General features: G+C 34.0%; 1 protein-coding gene across 3 annotated transcripts in view; it reads right to left on the bottom strand.

The window, feature by feature from the left end:
• Positions 1-13,359, bottom strand: part of LOC130897753 (fibronectin type-III domain-containing protein 3A) — a 116,530-nt gene that overhangs the window by 17,974 nt on the left and 85,197 nt on the right. For 2 of the 3 annotated variants that reach the window (XM_057806636.1, XM_057806637.1), the window contains 2 exons: positions 2,957-3,349; positions 2,129-2,365 (listed from right to left, as the gene is read on the bottom strand). In XM_057806636.1, coding sequence (XP_057662619.1) covers positions 2,129-2,365; positions 2,957-3,349 — 630 coding nt within the window. Of the gene's footprint in view, positions 1-2,128; positions 2,366-2,956; positions 3,350-7,343; positions 7,531-13,359 lie in introns of those variants that run through there. The other variant, XM_057806638.1, reaches the window with a different exon arrangement.

The raw sequence follows: 13,359 nt of genomic DNA, 5'->3' as shown, positions 1-13,359 counted from the left end.
ATATTACAAATACGAGGTTTTAAATTTGTTAAAATAATAATGAAAAACATAAGTTGGTTTAAATAATTCCTCAGGCCAAAATAATTGGAATATTGAGCTCAAATTTTAGAGGGGCGTTCCTAAAGGATCATTATATTAAAGTTAAAAAGCAGGATGTTGCTTATGGTCGCGATAATAGAAATACAAGGTTTTAATTTTGTTCAAATAATAATGGAAAACATAAGTTGGTTTGAATAATTCCTCAGGCCAAAATAATTGGAATATTGAGCTCAAATTTTAGAGGAGCGTTTTTAAAGGAAGGGAAAACCCAGGACGTACCTTAGGATCTCGATATTCTAAGTAAGAGGTTTTAGTTTTGGTCAAATAATAATGAGAATCTCAGGCTAAAATAATTGAAATGTTGAGCCCAAATTCTGAAGAAACGTTCTCAAAGAATATACGTATTTTTGAAAGGAATGAATGTTATTATTGTAAATGTGAATAATTATGGTTACACAGTGGTGGTTTGAATGGTATAATCAAAGTTTCCTGATTAAATGAAGACGTACAACTAGTAAACACAAGGTATGCAAGTAGGCCATCAACCATAAAATAATATAAATATCTGTTATGAAATAACAACAAATTATAGTACTTCTAGTAGTTCTCAATTATTCGTTTTTAAGGACTGCACATAGGGGAAAACGGCGCCGTTATCAACCATTTAGGAAACTATGTAATTTAAAATAAAAATTCCTTCTTTTCTGAACTCAAATATAACTTATAAGCGAGAAAATATATAATTAGAACTTAAAAAAAATTGATAATTACAAAAACGTTAACAAGATTAATGAGTGTTTATAGCTACTAGAATTTAAATAGCTAAAAAGTGTCTGATAATAGTGTGTTGAAATATTAACTAGTACACAACTAGACTAAATATTTATATAGTCAAAATATAAAATTATTTCGCAACCAGTTGTGGACTGTTTATTTTGAAAAGGTATAAAATATACATTTTTCAATGAAACACTTGTACCAAAATTGTTCCAAACAATATAATATACGAGAATAGTCCCAAAAGTACTTGGCGCGACCAAGAGATGGCGGTAGTTGTATTAGAAATTACAACATGTATACAGCAAATGTTTCAAGTTGGCTATTTTGAGGAAATCGACGATTCTTATTACGAAAATTGTTTCGAACTTATTGAACACCGCGAGCGTGCGACTTGAGACGATTTTTTCGTTCACGAGTGGATTTAATAAGAGGGATTATAATTCAATTCAATTCCCGGAAAGGAAAAAGTCTTTTCTTTGATGAAAAACAAATGACGAGACAAAAGAAACAAAGCTTCATTGAATTCGATAAAAAAATTCACTTTAATTTAAATATTGAGTGTAAAGATGATGTTCCCTAGATCTGTAGAGATACTAATTGTTAAAGAAAGATGGCAGTCATCGACAATTCATGATATTAGCAACAGAAATTGAAAATATCCAATAATCAAACCAAAAAAAAACTAACCTTTATGGCTTATATTTCATCAAACAATCGATTAAAATCATTAAATAATTATAATTCATAAACTAATTAGTGAAAAATGAATATAACGATATGCGACGTTGCCAATATTTAATATTAATATTATAAATAAATATTTTAGAGTGAATAATAAATAAAGAAATAATTTACGTTATCTATGTGTCTATGTGACACAAATTATATAATGTAAAGATAAGGAAACCATTAAGAAAAAAACAAGAAGCCTTTTTTTTATTAACCCCAGGTTATCAATTGAAGATTAATTTATAGTTTCAATATTTTGTATACGTAAATAAATTTATTATGAATGGATATTTGGAAATAATTTCAAAACAAATTCGATAACAAAGAGAATTATTCGATAAAATGATGGAATATTCAATTTATAGTCACGGCGATAAAAGATTAACGCGTTCACTTAATGTTATAGTCCGGGAAAATAAGATCGAAAAATGAAACTACATAATTTTTTCGAAATATAATCTCCCCAATCGATAAAATATCAATTATTCAATTATTTTAATGAATGTAAAGTACAACAACAACAAAATTTTCTTTATATACGGGGTATATCAAAAAACATAATCACGGTTTTCTTTTTTACCTGTAAACAGACTGAATATTCATGACCAGGTTTCAAATCCTGTATCCTACAAGAGAGAGCTGGTCCGCTATAGATCGATTTGAATTTCATTTCTTTGCTTTTATCGCTTAGAAGAACCTCGTACCTAAGATCGGATTCCGAAATGTCAATGTCATGGCTGTCGTTGCTCGCTGATTCGGATAGACGAACGGGCGTCGCCCATTGCAGTAAGGCACTACGGGAAGTTAGTTCAGACACCTGAAATTGATCAAAATATATATTTTTGAGGCTCTGCCGCCAATAGACCGACCGTCGGTAACGCGTTCGAAGCTATTGCTATAAAAACTCGTTCATTATTATTCTACCATCCCTCGTATACAATAAATTGATAGATGTATTGAACAAGATGATTTTTTGGATTGCCCTGACATAGGATTCTTTTCCTCTGCAAAGCTTTGTTGGGATTATTTTAAACGAACTGCATCGCATTGACTTTGAAATGATTTACCGAATTTTTTTTTAAGAGCACTCGTTGAAAACTGGAAAAGTTAATAAAAATCTTTTCTCAATATCGTTAGATTTGAGGAAAAAATTAGTCTCGGTCTCGTTTCGTCTCGTATCTCGTCTGCGCCACCAAAAAAATTCGATTCAATACGAACTTTTCTTTACTAAATTTTCCTTGTCGAAACGAGACCGAGAATAAAAAATTTACTGATTAATTATTAATCTAAGAAGATGCCAGGACTTTTAATGGAAAATGGCGAATAAAAAAAAGCGAAAATATCGCGTATGTAAAGGTCCACAAATGCGTTTCCGGTTATTATATAAAAGTATTATTAAAAATGGTACCTTGGGTGCCTGGACGGACGACAAAATATCAGTCGCTATTTGTATAGAGTCCTCTTCATCGGGTACGCTGTTTTCCTCTCCATCCTCACTAGTACCCACGCTGCTCATACCTTTCTCTTTGATTCCCGATCTTTTCAAACCGTTAACTAATTCTTTTCTAGGTAACTCGTTCTTCAATTGTTTTTCGTGTAATTTCTTTTTCAATTTAATATGTTGCCTTTGCGCCCTCTCGTCTTTATAATAAGTAGGATTTGGGGGCGGCGAATGGCCTAAATGTGTAGGAAGCGGATGCCCCGTTTGGAGATTGGAATGAAATTGTTGCGGCGGATACCCACTAGGAATACCTGGATAAAATTGTTGAGACTGCGGATTGTTGTTTCCTGGACCGCCACCCTGGAACAAAAACAAAATTATCACAAAATTGGTAACCAAATCGGTGTAGCCGCAGCATTCATTTCCTTCAGAATTTATCACTATTTGTTAGAAATCTCAATGAAACTAAAGTTTGTCGTCGATTCTCATTTTAATTAGAAGATTAATAAAGTTGGGTTAGGTGCGACAGGTGATAGAAGAGCCAGTCATTCTTTAACACGATTTTGACACTCCGACACGGAACATAACGATAGGGAAGCGAGGAGAGTGAAGGCGAGCGCTCCGTCAACTCTATAGTTCAAATTTCCTCGTGGAGATTGTGGATCGGGCATTACGGCTAATGGAAGTTGGTTTTTTAGTAGAAAGAGCCTGCGTCGTCGTGATTAAATCGAGGAAGAGAACGATGAATCAAGAAAATGTTTCCACGCATTTCGAACAATCGAATGAGGCATTACGATATTATTAACTTCCGGAATGTATCCAGAGTTATCACAGCAAACTATCTCGCGGAATCTTGAGGGTGCTCTCGGAGGTTACAATTTAAGACTTCCAAAATTGCTACAACTTCTAGAAAAATCACTAATTCATGCAATTGTTACGAAAAAACTGAAATTTAAAAAACTTTAGTTATGATTGGTACCCAATTTTCTTACTGGACAGTTTTTGATAAGTTTTGTTTCAGGAATAGTTACGCAAGATGAGGAATTTGACTGTGGCGTGTTTGATCATCCTCCGAACGGTCAGGACCTCGTCCCTAACGATTTTATTTACATATTTGATCTTTCCTTGGTGGTCAACACGCTATGATAAAAGTTATGTAGAAAATTAGTTCAACAGTTGCAGATTTTCGTCCACTAAACATTTTCCCTGTATCTGTACACGTTTTTTTTATACTGAGTGGCCGGAATATTGACGTCAAAAAAAAACAGGTCCCTCGTGTCATGGGGTATTCGAATCACCCCCCCAAGTTTCAAGTTATGAATTTCTTTATAAAGTTTTGAGAATTTTCGACTTGACCATCTTAAAAATAATCTACAAAAAAAGTATCAGACTTTTCTGATATTTTTTTTGTAATTAAATCGTCATGAATAGTACCTACTATTACTATACGTAAAATAACCGGCTTCGTAACTTTGATAAAAATTATGGAAACGTTGGTCTCAAGAGAAAAATTCACGTCTTTTGAATTATGATTTAAATTTTCAAATATTACTTATATTATTGCGAATTTCAAACTTTCCCTGTATTATAATAGGAAATAGTTGCATTCATTGTAAATGGCGTGAATCATCAGATTTATTATTCAATTTACAATAAAAACTTAGCATACGAGACGGATTTGAGTATAGGGGAATCCCAAAAAATGTATCACTAAAATTAAACATCCTGGTAATTAAACAATAACAAATTTTATTATTTTTCGTTATTATTAGATAATAACATATATTTTTAGTATCATGATTGAGTAATATTAAGAATTAATATATAGGGTGGGCACTTTTGAAATAGCCCAAGAAAAAATTCATCAATATAGTCTCCTTCAATAGTAATACAATCGTTCCAACGCTTCTCTAACTTCTCGATGCTGTGATTGTAGAAGGATTTGACTTTTGCCTCAAAATAAGCTTCAGTTTATTCATTTGAGCTAAAATTTTTACCTGTGAGCATTTTTTTGAGATCAGTCGTCGCCGGGGGGCCAGATCTGGGCTATAAGGTGGACGAGGAAGCAATTCGAAGTATAAATAGTTCAATTTAACCATCGACTTTGAATTAAATGCTTATCAAGGATCTAAAGTTATGAATATTGTCTCTTTAAAAGTTACGGATTGTTAATCATAGAGCATTAGCCGTCCCTGGCCTTCAGATACTAGTGCAGAATTATTTATTCTATTAAACTCACTAGATGGACTTATATAATCATCCATTAGAAATTCATAATTTTCGAATGTATAATTTAGAAAATATACTTAAATATGTGTTGTGATTTCGCAATTTCAAAGGCATATAACTCATAAACGACCTAACCTAATAATATTAAAATGAATATTACACTGGCCGACCTTCATTTTTAAAACGGAAATACCCGTCCAATAACAGAAAAAAATATTTGTTGGGCACTAACACGTACCACTTTTCAATAGCTTATTTATCCCCGGTTACATTAGCAGATAGGTAACTTTATAAAGATGCGGTTAGATTAATATTTGTAAATTTTATGACGGAAAAAATACCTGCAGTGTATTATTCAGAATAATAAACATTAAAAATTAGTTTTCTGTGAGTTTCATAGTAAGCGGTTCATAGTGTAAAAGTATAAAAACGAAAATATCGAGTCAAAGCAAACAGTTGTAAAACTTCTGGACAAATTTTGCTATATTTGTGGAGAATTTATGGTGGAATCGCAAGCCAGGCCTAGCCAAAGCCTATTTCAAATATTTTGGTACTTTAATTGGAGACCAAGACAAGCAGCGGGCCCCCCACGCGTGCTGTGCTCGTTGTAGCGTGTCATTGGTGCAGTCGACTAATGGGAAGAAAAAAAACATGCCTCTTGCAATTCCAATGGTATGGCGGGAACCTACTAACCATTTGGAAACCCGGAATCACTGTCTAACAAAGACTGAAGAAAGGAAAGCAAAAGATCGAGTATCCAAGTTTGCCGTCTGCTATACGACCCGTTCCTCATAACGAAGATTTACCGCGCCTTTAGATCCTCAAAATATTGTTTTAGAAGATACCGGAGACAACGTATCATCAGGCAGCTCCGAGGAACAAAGCACCGACTCTATTTTTACTCCAAGTACCAGTACCGCCGAGCCGCATTTGATTGTTCAAAGTGAGTTGAATGATTCAGCACGTGATTTGGGGCAACAGTCTGAACTTTTTGCCTCACCTCTCAAGGAAAGGAAATTGTTAGCCAAAGAGACAAAAATTATGAACTTTAGAAAAAGTTATGCTACATTTTCTGCATTCTACAGTTTGGAAAATTCGTTGTGTGCGTGTACGGATATTGATGGTCCGATGAAGGGACTTTATATTGAGCATAATCCCAGTGAGTGGCGTCTATTTATTGACTCGTCTAAATCCACAATGGAAATTTAAAACCGTCTATAGCAATTGCTTATTCTGTGAAGATGAAATAAACTTATGAAAATCTAAAATATTCGCTCGCTTTTAGACAAAATTAACTACAACATTAACAAGTATAAGTGGCAGATATGTGGGGACCTGGAGATGATTGGAAATTTAATGGGGCTTCAGGGCAGTAGAACAAATTGGCAAGCAAGAAGTGAGTTTCAAACTGGATCTCAACATGTCAAGTTTATACCCGTTGTAGATCCCAAAAATGTCCTACTGCACCCCGTTCGCATTAAACTTTGATTGATTAAAAACTTTGTAAAGGCTATGGATAAAGAGGGTGATGGATTCAAAGTTTTTTCCCAAGTTGAGTGATGCCCAATTTAAAGGAAGGTATTTTTATTGGGCCACGAATTAGAAAATTGCTGGACGATGTCAATTTTGCAAAAAAGTTTATCAGTTAGGAACTTTGAGCAACGAAGGCATTTGTTAATATAGGGAGGGGATTTTCGGGCAAAAATATGGATCTAAGCTACCAACAGTTAGTTGCTGAACTTCTAGACGTCCACAAATCCCTTGGTGCTCGAGTGTCATTGAAAATTTGGCATTTTTTCCCGAAAATATAGAAAAATGGACCAAGGGCGACGGGATTCGACCACGATGGGTGAATACTGTCCCCTCATAAAAAGAAAAATCGATACTTAAGTGATTCTTTTTAAAATTTTTGTTTTGAATAGATGTGAGGCATGTCTACCAGATTTATACTACAAATATTGTCAATACAAACGATTTTTTTGTCGATTAGTGTTATGATCGAATAATTTTTAATAATTGAATCATTTGAGGGGACTAAATTGTTCATTAGTAACAATCCGCAAGGTCACCATATGTTTACATCATTAGGTATTTACAGAAAAGTAATATTACTGCACTAACCTACCTTATCGTTATCGTTCTTCTCGCAAATATCGTCGTTTTCTTTTCTCATTGTGTACATACAACTAATATCTAAATTTTTTTTTTAAACTAATTCTTAACTAACTAAATTGTATGATGTGGCAAAATGTTGTTCGTATGAATAATAGCTCTGCTTACGTTGCTTCCATTTTATGTTTTTCTTATCACAAAGATAAGGTATATTTTAATATAGTATTTAAATTATTTATTTTTTTAAACGTTTATTGCTATTAGATTGGGAAAACTGAGAAAATTTGTTGATATTTAGGATAGTTAGGTTAATTATAACAAAATGTGATAAGTAGACTTAACGAATGCGTTTGCTTGATATGTAAGGACGTTTCTCCAATTTCAGAAAGGCCCACGTTCAGGGCTCAATATTTTACAATGCAAAAATAGTGCACAATCATTTGCCAATTGAAATTGCGTAATAATTTGAGGGTATATTTACTGGAAAGTGCCTTCTACTCTGTAAACGACTTATAATAATAATATTTAATTCCCTGTAATACTTTAAACACTATTGATATGAAAGATATTAGAAAAAAAAATTTGAAAAGCGAGGAAATTTCCAAAACAAATCCGTGCTTTACGAATTATATATCTATATTTTCTCACGTGATGTTTTAACTTTCGCCGTGTGTAGCGCTAGTTGCAGTTCAGGATTTAGTCGCTGGGAGCGCCCGTAAACTGTGTTTTTGATATTGTACAGTATTTTCCGATAAATAAACCCGTTGGAAGTGATGTCGACTACAAGTAAACATCAATTACAGAGACTCTCGGAAGATCTAGATCGTGGTGTAAGTAGGTCTGGTAGAATGTTACCATATCCACGATTTCCAACATTTCAGATAGTGGAGATCTTCTTCTTTTTCTTCTTCCGTGTATTAGACGTAGTCGACTGTTTTATCTTCGACATCCTTGCCTCCTATCCTGCTTCAAGGTTGTCGCTCCACCTTTTAGGTACTCCTTCGACCCAATGGCCCAATTTTATTACCAAAAGATTGGTTACTTTTTGACTTAATCATCGAAGAGATTCGGACATTTGTCATATCTGTGGAGAAGCTTTTTTCAATACCCCTCTTTAAAGAAAGTCGTCGCCAATGAACTCAAATAGAGTACAAAACTTCTGAAAATTCGAAACGACAGATTTGCCCCTTTATCATGTCACTCAACACCATCACTCATGAAGTTTTCCCCATACACACGACTCATTTTCATATAGATTCCTTCAGAAGTATGGCCTTCAGCCTGTAGGAAACGAATCACACTTGGCGGGAGCATCAATAATGGCGGATATGTTTACGTGGCTGTAGCATAACGCCGACTGACGCCTGAAGATCAACAATTGCGGATTGTGTAGTGCGAGAGCTACGCAGTTACCTACAGGTCCGCACGGAGCGATCGGAGGTTGAAAAAAAAACGGTCCTCGTAATTAAGTGATGAATTTATTCATCTAAAACTACATGCTTTGGTGTCTGCTTCTCAGTAACTATAAAAATAGTGTCATAAAATACAGATAATGTTTTTTGTATTAAATAAAGCTTGCAGAAACATTTTTCCATGTTTGTGACAATTTTCCAATTTCCATGACACATTAAACGCGAAATGGGGGGCGAGAAGGGCCCATTACACCCGGAAGTAAAACAAACTTTATAATTATATAAAAAAAAACGAAATAAATCCAATTCTAATGTTATTTAAGTATAATCAAATATAAATATGTATTGAAGTGAATTGTTGTATAGTAATTTTACATTTTCAAGTACCTCACAATCCTATAAACAATTTGTAACAGTGTACAATTAAATTTTAGAAAAAACTGAAAAATATTCAAGGTTGAGACACATCCGGCCCGAGAAACTAAAATGAAAATGGACGTTTGCAATAATAATTTTCTTGTCAAATTGAAAAAGCCTTACAGACAACAACTATGCGTTATCTTTTGTTATCAGACGTTCGCTTGTCGCCATAATGGTTAACTATTTGACAGGAACGGATTTAGGGGGTTGACAATTTATTATATAGTCGTAATATTAATAATAAACACACATTATAACATAAAAAAACAGTCTCAAAAACTACAAAACTGGTTAGAAACTTGGACTCTGGCTAGTTTACAAAAAATGCAACAAATAAGCAAATACGAAAAAATCTGGAAATTACGTCACTTAGGGAATTGATTGAACAAAGACAGTTGAGTTGGTGGGGTCATTAACAAATAATGGAGGAGTCAAGACAAGTGAAGAGAGTTGGGGAAGCAAAAATAAATAAAAACAAAAAAAAGAGGATGGATAGAAGCAAAAATAACCGACCTTTAACAAAAAATAAAGGAGCAATAGGTAGCTGATAGATTTAGCCAACTATAAGACCCTGAAATTAGCTATTCAAAAAACTAAAACTCCATTGAAAGAAAATAAACAACTTATTGAAAAAAGAAGATAAACAGATACTATAATCAATTAAGAAACAAGACAAAAACTAAACACCAAATTAAAAGCATTTTTCTTTACCATATGTATAAAAAACTTTCCAACAAATTATCGAATTGTTCCAATAAATACGATATTAGTATAAGTCACAAACATTGTCCAAAAATTTCACTAAATTAAAATCCAAAACACCAAAATACAAAAGAAGTGATATTGTATATCAAGTGCCTTATACTAATTGGGCAGACATCGCAGTATTTATAATATAGATTAAGAGGTCATCAATAATTATAAAACTGTATTGACGTACCAGGGAATATCAAAAAAACATAAATTCAATTATAAAGATTTGAAAAATTCTCGAAACGGAATCTAATACACGAAAAAGGGAATTTTTAGATTTTTTTGAAGCTAATATCATCAACATTTCATGTTCAATTTATTGCCAGGGGAATCACCCGAGTCGATTTTTTTTCATTTTCGTCTTCGTAGATGAAATTGAAGGGTAAAAAATCGACGGTAGATGAAAATGACACTCTTCGGCATGTCAATTTCGGGTTAAAAACGTTTGGCATCATCGTCGAACCGAAAACGTTATAAAATCCACCTGGCGCCGATCCTGGGTTAAAAATGGTTCGTGTTTAATAATACATTTAGATAAGCACCTCCGGAAATGCTCTAATCATGAAATGTTATTATGTGAAATTGTATCCGGCATGTACGAACTACAACATTTATCTGACTGACGCTTCTTGAAGGTCTGCGAGGAAGGGAAAAGAGGGGGGTGTTTCTTATACTGCGTATTTCATTCACAAAATCCATTACGAGACTGCCCATTCATATTATTTTCGGTGCCTCGCACAGTGGAGGCGGTTTTGGTAAAAACTGCGTAGCAATAGAGATAAATTACGCTTTAATTAGAACAAAAACAGATAAATTTCGAAATCGTTTCGAATGTGTAAAACGGAGGAAATGATAAAATATATTATTTCATCTCATATATTATACGTTAATTAACTTAACAGCCATTCGAATCGAGTAAGGATGCAGAAATTTTTTCCGAAACCTACAAACTAATCATTATATTCAACCTTAAATTGTTACCGTTAAGGCGCGTTCCCACGAGGCGAATCTTGTTGTATCGGAATAGTCGTGGGAACGTTCGTATTCCGTATTATATTTGATCAATTTTTTAGTGATCGATTCAGTCAAACTTTGTCGTTCAATAGTCACGCAAATCGATAACAAGTTGAAACCTGTTTGAAGCGTGTGGATTTTCACAATCGAGTTGAACAATTTTATTGCAAATATGATTGCTTTTGGTATCAGGGAAGAAGATATAAAAAAGAAGATACCAGGGGGAATGCATTGAACTGTATTTTGACACAAATGGACATTAGAGGTCTTACTACGGCTGATTGGAAGAATACAAAAAAATTTGTCGCGTGAAAACGCATCTTTAAGTGTTTTCCCACTTTTTTATTATGATCTTGACCAGGTTCCATTAGAGAATCATTATTACAATAATATCGATGATTTTGGAAAGTGAACTAACTCTCTGGTGTCCAAAAGTAAGTTGTGGAGTTTTGGATAGCTTCGCAATCACGAAGAAGGTTTCGTTTGGTTCCTTGCAGAAACTCCTTAGTCCAGTTATTATAGACGGGGAGCTGGCTACAAAAAACAGGATCGATAAGCTTGTAAAGTGGCGCCACAGCACAGGTCGGATATGAAAATGCCAGCCGGTTTACCCGAACGAAAAAATTGGCTGAAAAACCTCATAACGTGCGCGCGCCAAACTTTTTTAGGTTTTTGGACTCTCAACTAAAAGATGTGTGAAAGGACAAGAAGTTTTGTAGACCGGAAAACTTCTGAAAACAATTAGAAATGACAATTTTTCGTATTAATCTTAATGGAAAATTATTTTTGATGTTGCCATTCAAAATATCTGTTTAAACTAGCCGAAATTAAAAAAAAAGCCTCAAATAAGAGGGTTGTAATAGTGTAAGAAGTTTTACAGACCGGAAAACCCTCGAAGGAAGTGATCGAAAATGCCGGAAAACTCATCGGAAAAACCTCATAACGCGCGCGCGCGAAACTTTTTTATTAGGTTTTTGGAGTTTCAACTAAGAGCAGTTTCTTGGGGAACCACAAGCTGTTACTCAATACTGAACAACTTTATCAAAAAGTATAACTATTCACGAAAGTTTTAAGAAAAATTTTTGTAAATATCTCGTTTCTTATGGGTTTTTTGCTATTTGTATTTATTAGAAGGTGATATGGCAACCATGATCCTATCTATAGACACCTTACAGTCGTTTAGAATGTTTAGATGCCCAGTTAGATCGACAGATTTCATTTTATGTTTCTTTATGTTTGATTAGTAACATTTTATAAAGGTTTTCAAAGTCTAAAATAACTTGTAGTACTACCGTGAGACATGATCGAGGCGCGTCTGTTATTGCAAGCAGCTAAGGGTTGTTTTTTACCTATTTTGGCCACCATATGAAAGCTGCACAGCTTATGATACATCGCATAAAAGATTTTATCGTTTTGGGTTTCGAGCTCCATGTTCCTTCGACCAACTGTGTCTTTTTGTCTTGCGTACAAGAAAAAATTACAATCGCACTCTCTAAACTACTATGTTTTAATTGACTGCGCGAAATTTAGTTTCACCAAGACAACGCACCTAGTCTAATACCAGATTTAACATCGAACTGTTTTAGTACCCACCATATTCTCCACATCTATCTCTCGGCGACTATTTAATCTTTTTAGAACTAAGAAAATGTTCCAAGGAAATTAATGTTGAATAAGAGAATGACAGATATAACTTTGGACTGATTTACAACGAACTTGTTCTTTTTATAAGGTAGAAAATGTTCAGATGAGTGTCATATTGATAAAACAAGTCATTGTTGAACGAGACTACGTGCTACCGAAATTTGGTTAACATCTAGTACTTAACATCTTCTTGTCGAAGTCTGTGAGTTTCCATACAACTCCCGTATATTTTTAACACGAATTAACGAATGCTTTTCGACATTAATCGATCCCTCTGTATATTATTCAGAGCACTTGGCGTAATTAGACGACATCGATTGGAGGATTAGCACCATAATCGACATCATCATTCAAATGGCACTTAAAAAGGAATTTGAAGATGCGATGGGGTCGCGGAGAGGCCACAAGCCAATGTTGGCGAAATCCTTCTGAACTAATGCGCTTATCGTTCGTCTCGTTTTCTTCTCCGTTTATCTTTGTCTTCCATTTCATTTAAATGGTAATGACAACGTCCCAATAATGTGAAGCTGAAGTAAGGCACTCGATTTGTTATGTAGAATTTTAAGAATTTCTAATAAAATTACTGTTTAGAAGATTAAGTTCAAGGGCGAATCAAATTTTTCAAATTAGTAACTATCTATTCCGAATCTGAATACGAGGATGGTCCGAGAAGTACCCGACCCAACAAAGAAAACGCGAGAATTTTCAAAAATTTGTCAACGTTATCTCTTTTTAGCTCCATACATTTTCCCCAGAGTTGTTCAATAAGTTTTTTTATGATAAAAA

The sequence above is a fragment of the Diorhabda carinulata genome, chromosome 9, assembly GCF_026250575.1.
Source record: "Diorhabda carinulata isolate Delta chromosome 9, icDioCari1.1, whole genome shotgun sequence".
NCBI classification, from domain to species: domain Eukaryota; kingdom Metazoa; phylum Arthropoda; class Insecta; order Coleoptera; family Chrysomelidae; genus Diorhabda; species Diorhabda carinulata.
This window is presented reverse-complemented; position numbering and strand designations above follow the sequence as displayed.